The following is a 19,005-nucleotide window of genomic DNA, read 5'->3' as shown; positions in this document are numbered from 1 at the left end:
TGTCGTGTAGTTTGGGTCCAAAACGTTTAATTAAAGACGATACAGTACAAAGTTGCTAAACATTTTCCAAAGCTTTCGGTCATATCTTGTGGCCTTCATTAGTGGATGGCGTTCAGATGTCATTCAACCACTTCAGGCTCACTGTAAACATTTAGACGGCAAAGTAATGAGGAGTGAAATGTGAGGTAAAAGCAGAAGAATTTCAAGTACAATCCAGCAGCAGATCAGTAATATAGTCCCAGTTCACTACTCGGTAAAGAAAGTATTAACTTTTGGCTCGGTTTCGGACTTTCCCAGCACTCAAACACAGTCCATCAGGGTCCACAAAATTAAAGGCCTAATTTCTTTTCCATTTGCTCCTTTAATACGTTCTTCTTGATCTAGAAAAAAACCCAGAAAGTAGCAGCCATTTCAGTCTCATTATATTAATAAAGTGTAAATCATCTTCATAGTTCAGTAATGTTGGTGTTAAAGCAGAAGTATCGTACCTTTCCAGAGGCTGTCAGAGGGTAGCTGTCTACAAACATCACATAATGTGGGATCTTGAAGTGAGAAATCTAGAGGGGGGAAAAAACACAAACTGTACAGATGTGCTGATTCTGAGTATGTTGAGCAATTTTATCTATCACACATCATCTCCTCTCACCTGGCCTTTGCAGAATGCTCTTATCTCCTCTGTACTGGAGGTTTGGCCCTCTCTCAGTCTGATGCAAGCACACACCTGCTCGCCCAGCCTCTCATCTTTCACTCCAACCACCTGGCAAACAGACATATTCTCATCAAATGCACAATAAAAAGAACGACTAAACACATTTAGAGAGACAAAATATGGCCTCAAGGTGTATGTAGGTCTGCTGTCAACTGCTTGGAGATAATGTATTTGATCTTTGCTGCCCTCCAGTGGTTCTGAGTCTCACCTGCACCTCCAGTACTTTGGGATGTGTAAAGAGAAATTGCTCTATCTCAGCAGGGTAGATGTTCTCCCCTCCTCGGATGATCATGTCCTTCATGCGTCCTTCAATGCTGCAGTATCCCAAACTGTTCAGACTGGCCGTGTCACTGTGTAGAAGAAAAAGTAACATGTGAGCATCAACCCGTTCCAGTTACATGCCTTTGTAATTTCTCTTGTAGACAAACACTCAGTATACATTGTACATATAGTATCTCACCCAGTCCTGTACCAGCGGTCTGGGGAGATAACTTCTCTGGTTTTCTCAGGATCGTCCCAGTATCCGTGCATCACACAGCTGCCTCTGATCATCAGCTCTCCTGGGACCCCCAGAGGGACAATCTCCCCACTATCAGGGTCCACCACTTTAGCCTGTAGTAAAGACACACAGGCATGAGTCACAGTGTTGTTATGGCGATATGTATATGAAGGTTTTCTCTGCAAAACAAATAATGCATACCTCAGTGTGACTCATGATACATCCAACGGTATTCATCTTCAGCTCCTCCTCGTCTTGTGGGAATCCCAGAAATGTAAGGGGGCTGTTCTCAGTGGTTCCATAAGCTATCTATTAAAACATGATGTACACATGTTTTTATATGCTGGAGAAGTTTTATACAGCATTATTTGACAAGGTACGGGACATGTAACCACTCACTGTTATCTCTTTCATGTTCATGTCTGTTTGCAGTTTTCTCATAATCTCAGCAGGACAGGGAGAACCTGCCATGATGCCTAAAACACAGCAGCACATAAACATCACACCAAGTTCAATACAACATATTAAAGGAACAGTGTGTAACATTTCTGGGAATCTATTGGCAGAAGTTTTCATTAGTGTATTATCACCTGAAACTAAGAATCGTGTTTTCGTTAGCTTAGAAAAAGCCACTTACGCCAAATTCACACGAGGCGAAGTGCAGCTTGCCTCAATAATTACATTTATCTGCGGCCAGGAGGCGTATTCATGGGTTTCAGGCGGGAAGGTATTTATTTTCTAACAGAAGTCAACATGTAACAGAAGTCACAGGATCTGTTTACTGGTTGACTGCAGGTCCTCTCAGGCCGCACTTCGCCGCTGAAAGTTAAACTTTTCGTAACTTTTGTTTGGCAGCACTTCGCCGCAGTTTTGCACTCGGCGGCTCACGTTACCGCAGTCTTGGAAAGGGAGGAGGAGTGAGGGGTACTCAGTTGGTTGCAATCTGCAACCACACCACTAGATGCTGCCAAATCCTACACACTGTACCTTTAATCATGTTTTAGTCTTCAAATCGCTTACCAGCTTCCATTGATGACAAATCATACTTGTGTAAATCCGGTTGGCTGAGCATGTCGGTGAACATTGTGGGAGTGCCGTAGACTATATTACACCTTGAGCGGAAAAAAAACAAGAATCAATTTAAGTGAAAAATTGTATATTTGAAAGTCATTAAGGTGATGAGCAGTGTGCCATACTTTTCACTCTGAATGGCCTCTAGGTTGGCTCGGCTGTTATAGCCAGAGGAAGGGAACACCAGTGTGATACCATGCACTGCCATACTCATCCCCGCCAGCACAGAGCCAAAGCAGTGGTAGAGAGGTACGGGCACACACACTCGCACCTGAGGCTGATAGGGATATGGAAAATAACATTACTTACATTTCACTGTATGTATTTTTTTTCAAATCAAGAGATAAATATAGACTTACTCTTAGTCCATAACCCATTCGGAGACCTATAAAGTAGGCATTATTTACAATATTGTGGTGGGAAAGACTGGCTCCCTTTGGACTCCCTGTAGTCCCCTGAAACAAATAAACAAGCAACATGACTTGATCTGAATCACTGTTACATCATAATGTCAGTCCAAGTTATAGAATACATGTGTGATATTGTGAAAGATGCAATATTGAAGATTACTGATGTGAACTGGATGTTGATGGGCTCATCACAGGACAGTTTACTCTGCAGATCCATCAGCTCTTTGTGGTGCCGACTCTCCCCTGCTTGCATCACATCCTCTACGTGGAGCATCCCCGGCTGTCTGCTATCCGTCACAATCACCATACGCAAGTCTGGCAGCCTGGCACACCCAAGACGGGATATTCATATCACATCCACATAACTATTAGCTATATAGATTGTGTCCTTTGCATAGTATTTATGGTATATATATACACTCCTATAATGACAATAGAGGAATAACATGTATTAAATCTGATATTGGCTGTGTCAAACCTGGAGCTTTTGATCATGCCTGCTGGCGTCGTGTCGATCTCTGGGCAGAGCTCCCTCAGCATCTCACAGAAATGTTGGGTTTTGAAGCTGGTGGGGCAGACGACAGCTTTACACTGGACCTGCATACAACAAATCAGTTCTGTTGAATTTATGTTGTTATGTAAAGATTACTTTTACTATGAATAGGTCATGTTATGGTTTTGTATTTTATTTTGGTTCAGCAGCACATTAATGACTTGGTCATTAGTGGTGGAAGAAGTGCTCAGATCAGCTTCTTTTTTGTTCTTATATCCACCAGGTTCTGACACCACCACTGGTAGTTATGTAAGAAGGCTAATCCAGTAACACAACTTGTCGTACCTGCTTTAGTGTAAACTCCACTTCCTTCACCTGATAGGCCACGTTCAATGACACCTGCACAGATCATTCAGATATTATGTACACTTGACAGCAGGGTGTTTGGTAACACAGAGCAGACTGTCTAACCGCAAGGTTAATCAGTACAGTAAATATAATGTAAAGGTATAAACTCCCAAACTGACCAGTATAATTCCAGCTTTGGCTGACGCAAACTGGAAAAGGATCCACTCATACGTGTTGGGTCCCCAAACTCCCAGTCTGTCACCTCGCTTCAGGCCCAAAGCAAGCAGACCTGCAGCCGCCTTGTCAACCTGCACCAATAAACATCACAAAAATATCAGATAATTCTTCACCACCAGTTGTTTAAAGTCTGGTATTTCACAATACAGCTTTCTAGCTTTTATGCCCATGTGTTTTTCCACTGCATGCAATTCAATTATTCCTGTAGTTTAGAAAGGTTTGCTGATGATTTCTCCCAAATAAGAGAACCAATTCCTATCGTCAAACTAAATTTGATGGGTGCTGCTTCATTTAAAGTCATTGACAAACCAGAATCATAGTTTTAAGAAGGCATTTTGTGCTTTAAGATTACCACGTGTGATTTAATCAGGTGTCAAAAGGCCAAACAACTATTATTTTAACCTAAAATGTTAACACCGGGGAAAAAAAGGTACAAACAAGTTACATTTGACAAGTTGATGTCACTACTTGTCTCAGAGTGTTCATTATTGCAATAGGAGAATCCTTATTATATCATGAAAAGTGTTTAAGGGTCGATAGATGCATAAAGGCACAACATCTGAGACCCACATCTTGCTGAAACTGTGCAAAGGTTTTCCGGATTCCGTCCTGCGGGAAGACCACAGCTTCGCGGTCCGGCCAGCGCTGGACTGTAGAGTCCAGGCTCTGGCCTACAGTCAGGGGGAGCAGAGAGAGGGTGGAAGTGCCATGGACATAGCTGCTGGTCAGTGAGGGTTTGTGAGGACGACTGTCCACATGGAGGGACCTGGCATACAGAACAAGATTCAGGAAAAAGCACAAGGGTCAAACGTGGATTATGATTTTAACATCAAAATTTACTGCCAATTTTGAGGAAAATTATAATTCACAATTCCTCTTTCGTATATCACAGAATGTTTGAGGCTGTTTAAACAGTGAATCTTGGATAAGCCTAATGAATATGAAAATAAACCATGGCAATAAAATCTGCTTTAGTCTCAGTCTTAATGGCCAAGAAAATGTTAAGTTTGAGAGGACAAATGCAAGCAAAAAACTATTTTGAGGAGCCGTTGTTTTAGTGCACTCAAAACATCATACAGAAAAACACTGAGTGCATTATTATTAATAAACATAATAGGCATGGTTAGTCCTTGAATGCATGTGTGCCAAATGTTTTTAAATCTTTATATTGCCAGCGAGAATATCAGGAATTCCTCCTTTGATTATGTGAGATCATTTTTTTCTCTTTTTTTTGTATTATAAAGGTAAACACTTTCCAATATGTTGAGTCTTTAAGAACTCTTAATGTGCAGTTGAATTAGTAAGTGTTGATCCAAGTACTTTTTAATTTTTTTTTTAGAAAAAGCCTTTAGTGTACGTTATTATTATTATTAATATTTATATATTTATTTATTTTTTATCTATTTTTTAATCTGTTGTCACAAAGCTATGTTTTTTTTTTAGGCTATATTTTCAATGAACCATTAATGGAACAAACACCAGTACATTTTTTTGACCATGTTGCCATTTGACCCCTGAACATTTAAAAAAAACAAAAGAAAAAACATTAAACTTACCGACACCACTGGAGCAAAGTTGTGCTGCATAACTTCCCAGCCTTACTGTGTTTGAGTCCATCCACATATCTGAGACTGAGAGCACAGGACCTTAGCAGAGCTGACATTGGTCTGAAGTATGTGTCACAGCCCGGCACAAAAAAGCTGCGACAAAAGACACGTTGATAATTAATAAACAGGCTTATTCATTTAAAACATAAAAAAAACTAAAAAAACTGTGGAAGTCAGTATGGATGGATGTTTGAAAAGCAAAACAGCAGCAGCACCAGCAGGTGAAGAGAGAGGGGCTCTTGTGCAGGTGATGAGCTCTTATATCCGGACCCACTCTGTCACTGGCTGGACCACTGGCTGGACCACTGGCTGGACCGACTCTTTGGAGAGTGTGTCGAGTAATCCACAAAGTGTTCTGTGAAGCCAGGCGGGTATAGTTTTAAACCAGTGATGTAATTGAGTTGAGTAATTATTGATACTGAATAAAAATTCCTAGTTACTCAAGCACATCATTCACACGCCGTCTGCCTGGTTTAACCACTGAAACTTTTAGCTAATCAGGCCAACAGAACTAAAAACTAATTATCATATACATACACCTGTTAGATCTATGTACACCCCTGCAGGGGGGCCTGCAGTTCAAACAGCCGAATGGGCCCTGCCTCCATCTGTCAACAAAGCCTGTTATTATAAGCTTTAAAAACAACAACATACAATTACAGGTAGGGTGCACATATTGTACTTTCAGAGCCAATAAGTGTAAAAATAAAACAGATATTTAAAAAAAAAATGTAATCCTCCAGTAGGCAGTAAGTTTTTGGCATCATTGGGCAAAAATTCCATAATAATCTTTCAGCATATTGTAATTCAAGTTCTCTGAGAGAAAACTAGACAACTACACATTTGTACATACTGACATTTGGCATTAAAGTCCTATTTATTTCAGATTCTGTATGGCATGTTCAGATATTGAATGGTTAAAGCCATTGTATTATGATATCAAATTGTTTGTCAAAAATTGTTTAAGTAAATAAAGATTGAGATGACAAATATATGTCGTGTAGTTTGGGTCCAAAACGTTTAATTAAAGACGATACAGTCCAAAGTTGCTAAACATTTTCCAAAGCTTTCGGTCATATCTTGTGGCCTTCATTAGTGGATGGCGTTCAGATGTCATTCAACCACTTCAGGCTCACTGTAAACATTTAAACGGCAAAGTAATGAGGAGTGAAATGTGAGGTAAAAGCAGAAGAATTTCAAGTACAATCCAGCAGCAGATCAGTAATATAGTCCCAGTTCACTACTCGGTAAAGAAAGTATTAACTTTTGGCTCGGTTTCGGACTTTCCCAGCACTCAAACACAGTCCATCAGGGTCCACAAAATTAAAGGCCTAATTTCTTTTCCATTTGCTCCTTTAATACGTTCTTCTTGATCTAGAAAAAAACCCAGAAAGTAGCAGCCATTTCAGTCTCATTATATTAATGAAGTGTAAATCATCTTCATAGTTCAGTAATGTTGGTGTTAAAGCAGAAGTATTGTACCTTTCCAGAGGCTGTCAGAGGGTAGCTGTCTACAAACATCACATAATGTGGGATCTTGAAGTGAGAAATCTAGAGGGGGGAAAAAACACAAACTGTACAGATGTGCTGATTCTGAGTATGTTGAGCAATTTTATCTATCACACATCATCTCCTCTCACCTGGCCTTTGCAGAATGCTCTTATCTCCTCTGTACTGGACGTTTGGCCCTCCTTCAGTCTGATGCAAGCACACACCTGCTCGCCCAGCCTCTCATCTTTCACTCCAACCACCTGGCAAACAGACATATTCTCATGAAATACACCATAAAAAGAACGACTAAACACATTTAGAGAGACAAAATATGGCTTCAAGGTGTATGTAGGTCTGCTGTCGACTGCTTGGAGATAATGTATTTGATCTTTGCTGCCCTGCAGTGGTTATAAGTCTCACCTGCACCTCCAGTACTTTGGGATGTGTAAAGAGAAATTGCTCTATCTCAGCGGGGTAGATGTTCTCCCCTCCTCGGATGATCATGTCCTTCATGCGTCCTTCAATGCTGCAGTATCCCAAACTGTTCAGACTGGCCGTGTCACTGTGTAGAAGAAAAAGTAATATGTGAACATCAACCCGTTCCAGTAACACGCCTTTGTATTTTCTCTTGTAGACAAACACTCAGTATACATTGTACATATAGTGTCTCACCCAGTCCTGTACCAGCGGTCTGGGGAGATAACTTCTCTGGTTTTCTCAGGATCGTCCCAGTATCCGTGCATCACACAGCTGCCTCTGATCATCAGCTCTCCTGGGACCCCCAGAGGGACAATCTCCCCACTATCAGGGTCCACCACTTTAGCCTGTAGTAAAGACACACAGGCATGAGTCACAGTGTTGTTATGGCGATATGTATATGAAGGTTTTCTCTGCAAAACAAATAATGCATACCTCAGTGTGACTCATGATACATCCAACGGTATTCATCTTCAGCTCCTCCTCGTCTTGTGGGAATCCCAGAAATGTAAGGGGGCTGTTCTCAGTGGTTCCATAAGCTATCTATTAAAACATGATGTACACATGTTTTTATATGCTGGAGAAGCTATACACTTATAAGTTTTATACAGCATTATTTGACAAGGTACGGGACATGTAACCACTCACTGTTATCTCTTTCATGTTCATGTCTGTTTGCAGTTTTCTCATAATCTCAGCAGGACAGGGAGAACCTGCCATGATGCCTAAAACACAGCAGCACATAAACATCACACCAAGTTCAATACAACATATTAAAGGAACAGTGTGTAACATTTCTGGGAATCTATTGGCAGAAGTTTTCATTAGTGTATTATCACCTGAAACTAAGAATCGTGTTTTCGTTAGCTTAGAAAAAGCCACTTACGCCAAATTCACACGAGGCGAAGTGCAGCTTGCCTCAATAATTACATTTATCTGCGGCCAGGAGGCGTATTCATGGGTTTCAGGCGGGAAGGTATTTATTTTCTAACAGAAGTCAACATGTAACAGAAGTCACAGGATCTGTTTACTGGTTGACTGCAGGTCCTCTCAGGCCGCACTTCGCCGCTGAAAGTTAAACTTTTCGTAACTTTTGTTTGGCAGCACTTCGCCGCAGTTTTGCACTCGGCGGCTCACGTTACCGCAGTCTTGGAAAGGGAGGAGGAGTGAGGGGTACTCAGTTGGTTGCAATCTGCAACCACACCACTAGATGCTGCCAAATCCTACACACTGTACCTTTAATCATGTTTTAGTCTTCAAATCGCTTACCAGCTTCCATTGATGACAAATCATACTTGTGTAAATCCGGTTGGCTGAGCATGTCGGTGAACATTGTGGGAGTGCCGTAGACTATATTACACCTTGAGCGGAAAAAAAACAAGAATCAATTTAAGTGAAAAATTGTATATTTGAAAGTCATTAAGGTGATGAGCAGTGTGCCATACTTTTCACTCTGAATGGCCTCTAGGTTGGCTCGGCTGTTATAGCCAGAGGAAGGGAACACCAGTGTGATACCATGCACTGCCATACTCATCCCCGCCAGCACAGAGCCAAAGCAGTGGTAGAGAGGTACGGGCACACACACTCGCACCTGAGGCTGATAGGGATATGGAAAATAACATTACTTACATTTCACTGTATGTATTTTTTTTCAAATCAAGAGATAAATATAGACTTACTCTTAGTCCATAACCCATTCGGAGACCTATAAAGTAGGCATTATTTACAATATTGTGGTGGGAAAGACTGGCTCCCTTTGGACTCCCTGTAGTCCCCTGAAACAAATAAACAAGCAACATGACTTGATCTGAATCACTGTTACATCATAATGTCAGTCCAAGTTATAGAATACATGTGTGATATTGTGAAAGATGCAATATTGAAGATTACTGATGTGAACTGGATGTTGATGGGCTCATCACAGGACAGTTTACTCTGCAGATCCATCAGCTCTTTGTGGTGCCGACTCTCCCCTGCTTGCATCACATCCTCTACGTGGAGCATCCCCGGCTGTCTGCTATCCGTCACAATCACCATACGCAAGTCTGGCAGCCTGGCACACCCAAGACGGGATATTCATATCACATCCACATAACTATTAGCTATATAGATTGTGTCCTTTGCATAGTATTTATGGTATATATATACACTCCTATAATGACAATAGAGGAATAACATGTATTAAATCTGATATTGGCTGTGTCAAACCTGGAGCTTTTGATCATGCCTGCTGGCGTCGTGTCGATCTCTGGGCAGAGCTCCCTCAGCATCTCACAGAAATGTTGGGTTTTGAAGCTGGTGGGGCAGACGACAGCTTTACACTGGACCTGCATACAACAAATCAGTTCTGTTGAATTTATGTTGTTATGTAAAGATTACTTTTACTATGAATAGGTCATGTTATGGTTTTGTATTTTATTTTGGTTCAGCAGCACATTAATGACTTGGTCATTAGTGGTGGAAGAAGTGCTCAGATCAGCTTCTTTTTTGTTCTTATATCCACCAGGTTCTGACACCACCACTGGTAGTTATGTAAGAAGGCTAATCCAGTAACACAACTTGTCGTACCTGCTTTAGTGTAAACTCCACTTCCTTCACCTGATAGGCCACGTTCAATGACACCTGCACAGATCATTCAGATATTATGTACACTTGACAGCAGGGTGTTTGGTAACACAGAGCAGACTGTCTAACCGCAAGGTTAATCAGTACAGTAAATATAATGTAAAGGTATAAACTCCCAAACTGACCAGTATAATTCCAGCTTTGGCTGAAGCAAACTGGAAAAGGATCCACTCATACGTGTTGGGTCCCCAAACTCCCAGTCTGTCACCTCGCTTCAGGCCCAAAGCAAGCAGACCTGCAGCCGCCTTGTCAACCTGCACCAATAAACATCACAAAAATATCAGATAATTCTTCACCACCAGTTGTTTAAAGTCTGGTATTTCACAATACAGCTTTCTAGCTTTTATGCCCATGTGTTTTTCCACTGCATGCAATTCAATTATTCCTGTAGTTTAGAAAGGTTTGCTGATGATTTCTCCCAAATAAGAGAACCAATTCCTATCGTCAAACTAAATTTGATGGGTGCTGCTTCATTTAAAGTCATTGACAAACCAGAATCATAGTTTTAAGAAGGCATTTTGTGCTTTAAGATTACCACGTGTGATTTAATCAGGTGTCAAAAGGCCAAACAACTATTATTTTAACCTAAAATGTTAACACCGGGGAAAAAAAGGTACAAACAAGTTACATTTGACAAGTTGATGTCACTACTTGTCTCAGAGTGTTCATTATTGCAATAGGAGAATCCTTATTATATCATGAAAAGTGTTTAAGGGTCGATAGATGCATAAAGGCACAACATCTGAGACCCACATCTTGCTGAAACTGTGCAAAGGTTTTCCGGATTCCGTCCTGCGGGAAGACCACAGCTTCGCGGTCCGGCCAGCGCTGGACTGTAGAGTCCAGGCTCTGGCCTACAGTCAGGGGGAGCAGAGAGAGGGTGGAAGTGCCATGGACATAGCTGCTGGTCAGTGAGGGTTTGTGAGGACGACTGTCCACATGGAGGGACCTGGCATACAGAACAAGATTCAGGAAAAAGCACAAGGGTCAAACGTGGATTATGATTTTAACATCAAAATTTACTGCCAATTTTGAGGAAAATTATAATTCACGATTCCTCTTTCGTATATCACAGAATGTTTGAGGCTGTTTAAACAGTGAATCTTGGATAAGCCTAATGAATATGAAAATAAACCATGGCAATAAAATCTGCTTTAGTCTCAGTCTTAATGGCCAAGAAAATGTTAAGTTTGAGAGGACAAATGCAAGCAAAAAACTATTTTGAGGAGCCGTTGTTTTAGTGCACTCAAAACATCATACAGAAAAACACTGAGTGCATTATTATTAATAAACATAATAGGCATGGTTAGTCCTTGAATGCATGTGTGCCAAATGTTTTTTAATCTTTATATTGCCAGCGAGAATATCAGGAATTCCTCCTTTGATTATGTGAGATCATTTTTTTCTCTTTTTTTTGTATTATAAAGGTAAACACTTTCCAATATGTTGAGTCTTTAAGAACTCTTAATGTGCAGTTGAATTAGTAAGTGTTGATCCAAGTACTTTTTAATTTTTTTTTTAGAAAAAGCCTTTAGTGTACGTTATTATTATTATTAATATTTATATATTTATTTATTTTTTATCTATTTTTTAATCTGTTGTCACAAAGCTATGTTTTTTTTCTAGGCTATATTTTCAATGAACCATTAATGGAACAAACACCAGTACATTTTTTTGACCATGTTGCCATTTGACCCCTGAACATTTAAAAAAAACAAAAGAAAAAACATTAAACTTACCGACACCACTGGAGCAAAGTTGTGCTGCATAACTTCCCAGCCTTACTGTGTTTGAGTCCATCCACATATCTGAGACTGAGAGCACAGGACCTTAGCAGAGCTGACATTGGTCTGAAGTATGTGTCACAGCCCGGCACAAAAAAGCTGCGACAAAAGACACGTTGATAATTAATAAACAGGCTTATTCATTTAAAACATAAAAAAAACTAAAAAAACTGTGGAAGTCAGTATGGATGGATGTTTGAAAAGCAAAACAGCAGCAGCACCAGCAGGTGAAGAGAGAGGGGCTCTTGTGCAGGTGATGAGCTCTTATATCCGGACCCACTCTGGGTCACTGGCTGGACCACTGGCTGGACCGACTCTTTGGAGAGTGTGTCGAGTAATCCACAAAGTGTTCTGTGAAGCCAGGCGGGTATAGTTTTAAACCAGTGATGTAATTGAGTTGAGTAATTATTGATACTGAATAAAAATTCCTAGTTACTCAAGCACATCATTCACACGCCGTCTGCCTGGTTTAACCACTGAAACCTTTAGCTAATCAGGCCAACAGAACTAAAAACTAATTATCATATACATACACCTGTTAGATCTATGTACACCCCTGCAGGGGGGCCTGCAGTTCAAACAGCCGAAAACGCCCTGCCTCCATCTGTCAACAAAGCCTGTTATTATAAGCTTTAAAAACAACAACATACAATTACAGGTAGGGTGCACATATTGTACTTTCAGAGCCAATAAGTGTAAAAATAAAACAGATATTTAAAAAAAAAATGTAATCCTCCAGTAGGCAGTAAGTTTTTGGCATCATTGGGCAAAAATTCCATAATAATCTTTCAGCATATTGTAATTCAAGTTCTCTGAGAGAAAACTAGACAACTACACATTTGTACATACTGACATTTGGCATTAAAGTCCTATTTATTTCAGATTCTGTATGGCATGTTCAGATATTGAATGGTTAAAGCCATTGTATTATGATATCAAATTGTTTGTCAAAAATTGTTTAAGTAAATAAAGATTGAGATGACAAATATATGTCGTGTAGTTTGGGTCCAAAACGTTTAATTAAAGACGATACAGTCCAAAGTTGCTAAACATTTTCCAAAGCTTTCGGTCATATCTTGTGGCCTTCATTAGTGGATGGCGTTCAGATGTCATTCAACCACTTCAGGCTCACTGTAAACATTTAAACGGCAAAGTAATGAGGAGTGAAATGTGAGGTAAAAGCAGAAGAATTTCAAGTACAATCCAGCAGCAGATCAGTAATATAGTCCCAGTTCACTACTCGGTAAAGAAAGTATTAACTTTTGGCTCGGTTTCGGACTTTCCCAGCACTCAAACACAGTCCATCAGGGTCCACAAAATTAAAGGCCTAATTTCTTTTCCATTTGCTCCTTTAATACGTTCTTCTTGATCTAGAAAAAAACCCAGAAAGTAGCAGCCATTTCAGTCTCATTATATTAATGAAGTGTAAATCATCTTCATAGTTCAGTAATGTTGGTGTTAAAGCAGAAGTATTGTACCTTTCCAGAGGCTGTCAGAGGGTAGCTGTCTACAAACATCACATAATGTGGGATCTTGAAGTGAGAAATCTAGAGGGGGGAAAAAACACAAACTGTACAGATGTGCTGATTCTGAGTATGTTGAGCAATTTTATCTATCACACATCATCTCCTCTCACCTGGCCTTTGCAGAATGCTCTTATCTCCTCTGTACTGGACGTTTGGCCCTCCTTCAGTCTGATGCAAGCACACACCTGCTCGCCCAGCCTCTCATCTTTCACTCCAACCACCTGGCAAACAGACATATTCTCATGAAATACACCATAAAAAGAACGACTAAACACATTTAGAGAGACAAAATATGGCTTCAAGGTGTATGTAGGTCTGCTGTCGACTGCTTGGAGATAATGTATTTGATCTTTGCTGCCCTGCAGTGGTTATAAGTCTCACCTGCACCTCCAGTACTTTGGGATGTGTAAAGAGAAATTGCTCTATCTCAGCGGGGTAGATGTTCTCCCCTCCTCGGATGATCATGTCCTTCATGCGTCCTTCAATGCTGCAGTATCCCAAACTGTTCAGACTGGCCGTGTCACTGTGTAGAAGAAAAAGTAACGTGAGCATCAACCCGTTCCAGTTACATGCCTTTGTAATTTCTCTTGTAGACAAACACTCAGTATACATTGTACATATAGTATCTCACCCAGTCCTGTACCAGCGGTCTGGGGAGATAACTTCTCTGGTTTTCTCAGGATCGTCCCAGTATCCGTGCATCACACAGCTGCCTCTGATCATCAGCTCTCCTGGGACCCCCAGAGGGACAATCTCCCCACTATCAGGGTCCACCACTTTAGCCTGTAGTAAAGACACACAGGCATGAGTCACAGTGTTGTTATGGCGATATGTATATGAAGGTTTTCTCTGCAAAACAAATAATGCATACCTCAGTGTGACTCATGATACATCCAACGGTATTCATCTTCAGCTCCTCCTCGTCTTGTGGGAATCCCAGAAATGTAAGGGGGCTGTTCTCAGTGGTTCCATAAGCTATCTATTAAAACATGATGTACACATGTTTTTATATGCTGGAGAAGCTATACACTTATAAGTTTTATACAGCATTATTTGACAAGGTACGGGACATGTAACCACTCACTGTTATCTCTTTCATGTTCATGTCTGTTTGCAGTTTTCTCATAATCTCAGCAGGACAGGGAGAACCTGCCATGATGCCTAAAACACAGCAGCACATAAACATCACACCAAGTTCAATACAACATATTAAAGGAACAGTGTGTAACATTTCTGGGAATCTATTGGCAGAAGTTTTCATTAGTGTATTATCACCTGAAACTAAGAATCGTGTTTTCGTTAGCTTAGAAAAAGCCACTTACGCCAAATTCACACGAGGCGAAGTGCAGCTTGCCTCAATAATTACATTTATCTGCGGCCAGGAGGCGTATTCATGGGTTTCAGGCGGGAAGGTATTTATTTTCTAACAGAAGTCAACATGTAACAGAAGTCACAGGATCTGTTTACTGGTTGACTGCAGGTCCTCTCAGGCCGCACTTCGCCGCTGAAAGTTAAACTTTTCGTAACTTTTGTTTGGCAGCACTTCGCCGCAGTTTTGCACTCGGCGGCTCACGTTACCGCAGTCTTGGAAAGGGAGGAGGAGTGAGGGGTACTCAGTTGGTTGCAATCTGCAACCACACCACTAGATGCTGCCAAATCCTACACACTGTACCTTTAATCATGTTTTAGTCTTCAAATCGCTTACCAGCTTCCATTGATGACAAATCATACTTGTGTAAATCCGGTTGGCTGAGCATGTCGGTGAACATTGTGGGAGTGCCGTAGACTATATTACACCTTGAGCGGAAAAAAAACAAGAATCAATTTAAGTGAATAATTGTATATTTGAAAGTCATTAAGGTGATGAGCAGTGTGCCATACTTTTCACTCTGAATGGCCTCTAGGTTGGCTCGGCTGTTATAGCCAGAGGAAGGGAACACCAGTGTGATACCATGCACTGCCATACTCATCCCCGCCAGCACAGAGCCAAAGCAGTGGTAGAGAGGTACGGGCACACACACTCGCACCTGAGGCTGATAGGGATATGGAAAATAACATTACTTACATTTCACTGTATGTATTTTTTTTCAAATCAAGAGATAAATATAGACTTACTCTTAGTCCATAACCCATTCGGAGACCTATAAAGTAGGCATTATTTACAATATTGTGGTGGGAAAGACTGGCTCCCTTTGGACTCCCTGTAGTCCCCTGAAACAAATAAACAAGCAACATGACTTGATCTGAATCACTGTTACATCATAATGTCAGTCCAAGTTATAGAATACATGTGTGATATTGTGAAAGATGCAATATTGAAGATTACTGATGTGAACTGGATGTTGATGGGCTCATCACAGGACAGTTTACTCTGCAGATCCATCAGCTCTTTGTGGTGCCGACTCTCCCCTGCTTGCATCACATCCTCTACGTGGAGCATCCCCGGCTGTCTGCTATCCGTCACAATCACCATACGCAAGTCTGGCAGCCTGGCACACCCAAGACGGGATATTCATATCACATCCACATAACTATTAGCTATATAGATTGTGTCCTTTGCATAGTATTTATGGTATATATATACACTCCTATAATGACAATAGAGGAATAACATGTATTAAATCTGATATTGGCTCTGTCAAACCTGGAGCTTTTGATCATGCCTGCTGGCGTCGTGTCGATCTCTGGGCAGAGCTCCCTCAGCATCTCACAGAAATGTTGGGTTTTGAAGCTGGTGGGGCAGACGACAGCTTTACACTGGACCTGCATACAACAAATCAGTTCTGTTGAATTTATGTTGTTATGTAAAGATTACTTTTACTATGAATAGGTCATGTTATGGTTTTGTATTTTATTTTGGTTCAGCAGCACATTAATGACTTGGTCATTAGTGGTGGAAGAAGTGCTCAGATCAGCTTCTTTTTTGTTCTTATATCCACCAGGTTCTGACACCACCACTGGTAGTTATGTAAGAAGGCTAATCCAGTAACACAACTTGTCGTACCTGCTTTAGTGTAAACTCCACTTCCTTCACCTGATAGGCCACGTTCAATGACACCTGCACAGATCATTCAGATATTATGTACACTTGACAGCAGGGTGTTTGGTAACACAGAGCAGACTGTCTAACCGCAAGGTTAATCAGTACAGTAAATATAATGTAAAGGTATAAACTCCCAAACTGACCAGTATAATTCCAGCTTTGGCTGACGCAAACTGGAAAAGGATCCACTCATACGTGTTGGGTCCCCAAACTCCCAGTCTGTCACCTCGCTTCAGGCCCAAAGCAAGCAGACCTGCAGCCGCCTTGTCAACCTGCACCAATAAACATCACAAAAATATCAGATAATTCTTCACCACCAGTTGTTTAAAGTCTGGTATTTCACAATACAGCTTTCTAGCTTTTATGCCCATGTGTTTTTCCACTGCATGCAATTCAATTATTCCTGTAGTTTAGAAAGGTTTGCTGATGATTTCTCCCAAATAAGAGAACCAATTCCTATCGTCAAACTAAATTTGATGGGTGCTGCTTCATTTAAAGTCATTGACAAACCAGAATCATAGTTTTAAGAAGGCATTTTGTGCTTTAAGATTACCACGTGTGATTTAATCAGGTGTCAAAAGGCCAAACAACTATTATTTTAACCTAAAATGTTAACACCGGGGAAAAAAAGGTACAAACAAGTTACATTTGACAAGTTGATGTCACTACTTGTCTCAGAGTGTTCATTATTGCAATAGGAGAATCCTTATTATATCATGAAAAGTGTTTAAGGGTCGATAGATGCATAAAGGCACAACATCTGAGACCCACATCTTGCTGAAACTGTGCAAAGGTTTTCCGGATGCCGTCCTGCGGGAAGACCACAGCTTCGCGGTCCGGCCAGCGCTGGACTGTAGAGTCCAGGCTCTGGCCTACAGTCAGGGGGAGCAGAGAGAGGGTGGAAGTGCCATGGACATAGCTGCTGGTCAGTGAGGGTTTGTGAGGACGACTGTCCACATGGAGGGACCTGGCATACAGAACAAGATTCAGGAAAAAGCACAAGGGTCAAACGTGGATTATGATTTTAACATCAAAATTTACTGCCAATTTTGAGGAAAATTATAATTCACGATTCCTCTTTCGTATATCACAGAATGTTTGAGGCTGTTTAAACAGTGAATCTTGGATAAGCCTAATGAATATGAAAATAAACCATGGCAATAAAATCTGCTTTAGTCTCAGTCTTAATGGCCAAGAAAATGTTAAGTTTGAGAGGACAAATGCAAGCAAAAAACTATTTTGAGGAGCCGTTGTTTTAGTGCACTCAAAACATCATACAGAAAAACACTGAGTGCATTATTATTAATAAACATAATAGGCATGGTTAGTCCTTGAATGCATGTGTGCCAAATGTTTTTTAATCTTTATATTGCCAGCGAGAATATCAGGAATTCCTCCTTTGATTATGTGAGATCATTTTTTTCTCTTTTTTTTGTATTATAAAGGTAAACACTTTCCAATATGTTGAGTCTTTAAGAACTCTTAATGTGCAGTTGAATTAGTAAGTGTTGATCCAAGTACTTTTTAATTTTTTTTTTAGAAAAAGCCTTTAGTGTACGTTATTATTATTATTAATATTTATATATTTATTTATTTTTTATCTATTTTTTAATCTGTTGTCACAAAGCTATGTTTTTTTTCTAGGCTATATTTTCAATGAACCATTAATGGAACAAACACCAGTACATTTTTTTGACCATGTTGCCATTTGACCCCTGAACATTTAAAAAAAACAAAAGAAAAAACATTAAACTTACCGACACCACTGGAGCAAAGTTGTGCTGCATAACTTCCCAGCCTTACTGTGTTTGAGTCCATCCACATATCTGAGACTGAGAGCACAGGACCTTAGCAGAGCTGACATTGGTCTGAAGTATGTGTCACAGCCCGGCACAAAAAAGCTGCGACAAAAGACACGTTGATAATTAATAAACAGGCTTATTCATTTAAAACATAAAAAAAACTAAAAAAACTGTGGAAGTCAGTATGGATGGATGTTTGAAAAGCAAAACAGCAGCAGCACCAGCAGGTGAAGAGAGAGGGGCTCTTGTGCAGGTGATGAGCTCTTATATCCGGACCCACTCTGGGTCACTGGCTGGACCACTGGCTGGACCGACTCTTTGGAGAGTGTGTCGAGTAATCCACAAAGTGTTCTGTGAAGCCAGGCGGGTATAGTTTTAAACCAGTGATGTAATTGAGTTGAGTAATTATTGATACTGAATAAAAATTCCTAGTTACTCAAGCACATCATTCACACGCCGTCTGCCTGGTTTAACCACTGAAACTTTTAGCTAATCAGGCCAACAGAACTAAAAACTAATTATCATATACATACACCTGTTAGATCTATGTACACCCCTGCAGGGGGGCCTGCAGTTCAAACAGCCGAATGGGCCCTGCCTCCATCTGTCAACAAAGCCTGTTATTATAAGCTTTAAAAACAACAACATACAATTACAGGTAGGGTGCACATATTGTACTTTCAGAGCCAATAAGTGTAAAAATAAAACAGATATTTAAAAAAAAAATGTAATCCTCCAGTAGGCAGTAAGTTTTTGGCATCATTGGGCAAAAATTCCATAATAATCTTTCAGCATATTGTAATTCAAGTTCTCTGAGAGAAAACTAGACAACTACACATTTGTACATACTGACATTTGGCATTAAAGTCCTATTTATTTCAGA

General features: G+C 40.4%; 3 protein-coding genes across 4 annotated transcripts; all 3 read right to left on the bottom strand.

Annotated features, from left to right (window-relative positions):
- Positions 1 to 10: 10 nt before the first annotated feature.
- On the bottom strand, positions 11 to 5,646 carry LOC141781005 (medium-chain acyl-CoA ligase ACSF2, mitochondrial-like). Its single transcript, XM_074656505.1, has 17 exons — positions 5,590 to 5,646; positions 5,324 to 5,467; positions 4,338 to 4,533; positions 3,710 to 3,838; positions 3,528 to 3,581; positions 3,168 to 3,286; positions 2,850 to 3,012; positions 2,639 to 2,734; positions 2,405 to 2,556; positions 2,229 to 2,320; positions 1,608 to 1,684; positions 1,410 to 1,517; positions 1,170 to 1,321; positions 918 to 1,059; positions 647 to 757; positions 489 to 557; positions 11 to 380 (listed from the first exon to the last, which is right to left on the bottom strand). The coding sequence occupies exons 2-17, from the start codon at positions 5,428 to 5,430 to the stop codon at positions 330 to 332; spliced, it is 1,818 nt and encodes a 605-aa protein (XP_074512606.1). The 5' UTR covers positions 5,431 to 5,467; positions 5,590 to 5,646; the 3' UTR covers positions 11 to 329.
- A 735-nt stretch (positions 5,647 to 6,381) lies between these two features.
- On the bottom strand, positions 6,382 to 12,217 carry LOC141781004 (medium-chain acyl-CoA ligase ACSF2, mitochondrial-like). The gene is made up of 17 exons (XM_074656504.1): positions 11,973 to 12,217; positions 11,707 to 11,850; positions 10,721 to 10,916; positions 10,093 to 10,221; positions 9,911 to 9,964; positions 9,551 to 9,669; positions 9,233 to 9,395; positions 9,022 to 9,117; positions 8,788 to 8,939; positions 8,612 to 8,703; positions 7,991 to 8,067; positions 7,778 to 7,885; positions 7,538 to 7,689; positions 7,286 to 7,427; positions 7,015 to 7,125; positions 6,857 to 6,925; positions 6,382 to 6,748 (listed from the first exon to the last, which is right to left on the bottom strand). The coding sequence occupies exons 2-17, from the start codon at positions 11,811 to 11,813 to the stop codon at positions 6,698 to 6,700; spliced, it is 1,818 nt and encodes a 605-aa protein (XP_074512605.1). The 5' UTR covers positions 11,814 to 11,850; positions 11,973 to 12,217; the 3' UTR covers positions 6,382 to 6,697.
- A 539-nt stretch (positions 12,218 to 12,756) lies between these two features.
- LOC141781003 (medium-chain acyl-CoA ligase ACSF2, mitochondrial-like) lies at positions 12,757 to 18,594 on the bottom strand. 2 transcript variants are annotated; one of them, XM_074656502.1, is made up of 17 exons: positions 18,344 to 18,594; positions 18,078 to 18,221; positions 17,092 to 17,287; positions 16,464 to 16,592; positions 16,282 to 16,335; positions 15,922 to 16,040; positions 15,604 to 15,766; positions 15,393 to 15,488; positions 15,159 to 15,310; positions 14,983 to 15,074; positions 14,362 to 14,438; positions 14,149 to 14,256; positions 13,909 to 14,060; positions 13,659 to 13,800; positions 13,388 to 13,498; positions 13,230 to 13,298; positions 12,757 to 13,121 (listed from the first exon to the last, which is right to left on the bottom strand). In XM_074656502.1, exons 2-17 carry the CDS (start codon positions 18,182 to 18,184, stop codon positions 13,071 to 13,073), a joined length of 1,818 nt encoding a protein of 605 aa, XP_074512603.1. In that variant the 5' UTR covers positions 18,185 to 18,221; positions 18,344 to 18,594; the 3' UTR covers positions 12,757 to 13,070. The 2 variants fall into 2 exon arrangements, with proteins under 2 accessions (XP_074512603.1, XP_074512604.1); XM_074656503.1 differs by lacking the exon at positions 16,282 to 16,335.
- Positions 18,595 to 19,005: the final 411 nt, after the last annotated feature.

This window comes from Sebastes fasciatus, chromosome 13 (genome assembly GCF_043250625.1).
Source record: "Sebastes fasciatus isolate fSebFas1 chromosome 13, fSebFas1.pri, whole genome shotgun sequence".
Taxonomy (NCBI): domain Eukaryota; kingdom Metazoa; phylum Chordata; class Actinopteri; order Perciformes; family Sebastidae; genus Sebastes; species Sebastes fasciatus.
Note: the sequence above shows the minus strand (reverse complement) of the source record. Positions and strands in the feature narration are given on the sequence as shown.

Bases quoted from the DNA above. Each gene is read 5' to 3' on its own strand.
- LOC141781003 (XM_074656502.1), bottom strand. From the start codon at position 18,184: ATGTCAGCTCTGCTAAGGTCCTGTGCTCTCAGTCTCAGATATGTGGAT. The intron at 16,336-16,463 runs GTCAGTTTGGGA...TGATCTGTGCAG, and splicing joins CCAAAGCTGGAATTATACTG to GTGTCATTGAACGTGGCCTA. The intron at 15,075-15,158 runs GTATGGCACACT...TTTCCGCTCAAG, and splicing joins GAGGCCATTCAGAGTGAAAA to GTGTAATATAGTCTACGGCA.
- LOC141781005 (XM_074656505.1), bottom strand. From the start codon at position 5,430: ATGTCAGCTCTGCTAAGGTCCTGTGCTCTCAGTCTCAGATATGTGGAT. The intron at 1,685-2,228 runs GTAAGCGATTTG...GCTGTGTTTTAG, and splicing joins TTTGTCATCAATGGAAGCTG to GCATCATGGCAGGTTCTCCC. The intron at 381-488 runs GTACGATACTTC...GTTTTTTTCTAG, and splicing joins CTCTGACAGCCTCTGGAAAG to ATCAAGAAGAACGTATTAAA.
- LOC141781004 (XM_074656504.1), bottom strand. From the start codon at position 11,813: ATGTCAGCTCTGCTAAGGTCCTGTGCTCTCAGTCTCAGATATGTGGAT. The intron at 8,940-9,021 runs GTAAGTCTATAT...TATCCCTATCAG, and splicing joins GAATGGGTTATGGACTAAGA to CCTCAGGTGCGAGTGTGTGT. The intron at 7,886-7,990 runs GTGAGTGGTTAC...ATGTTTTAATAG, and splicing joins TGAACATGAAAGAGATAACA to ATAGCTTATGGAACCACTGA.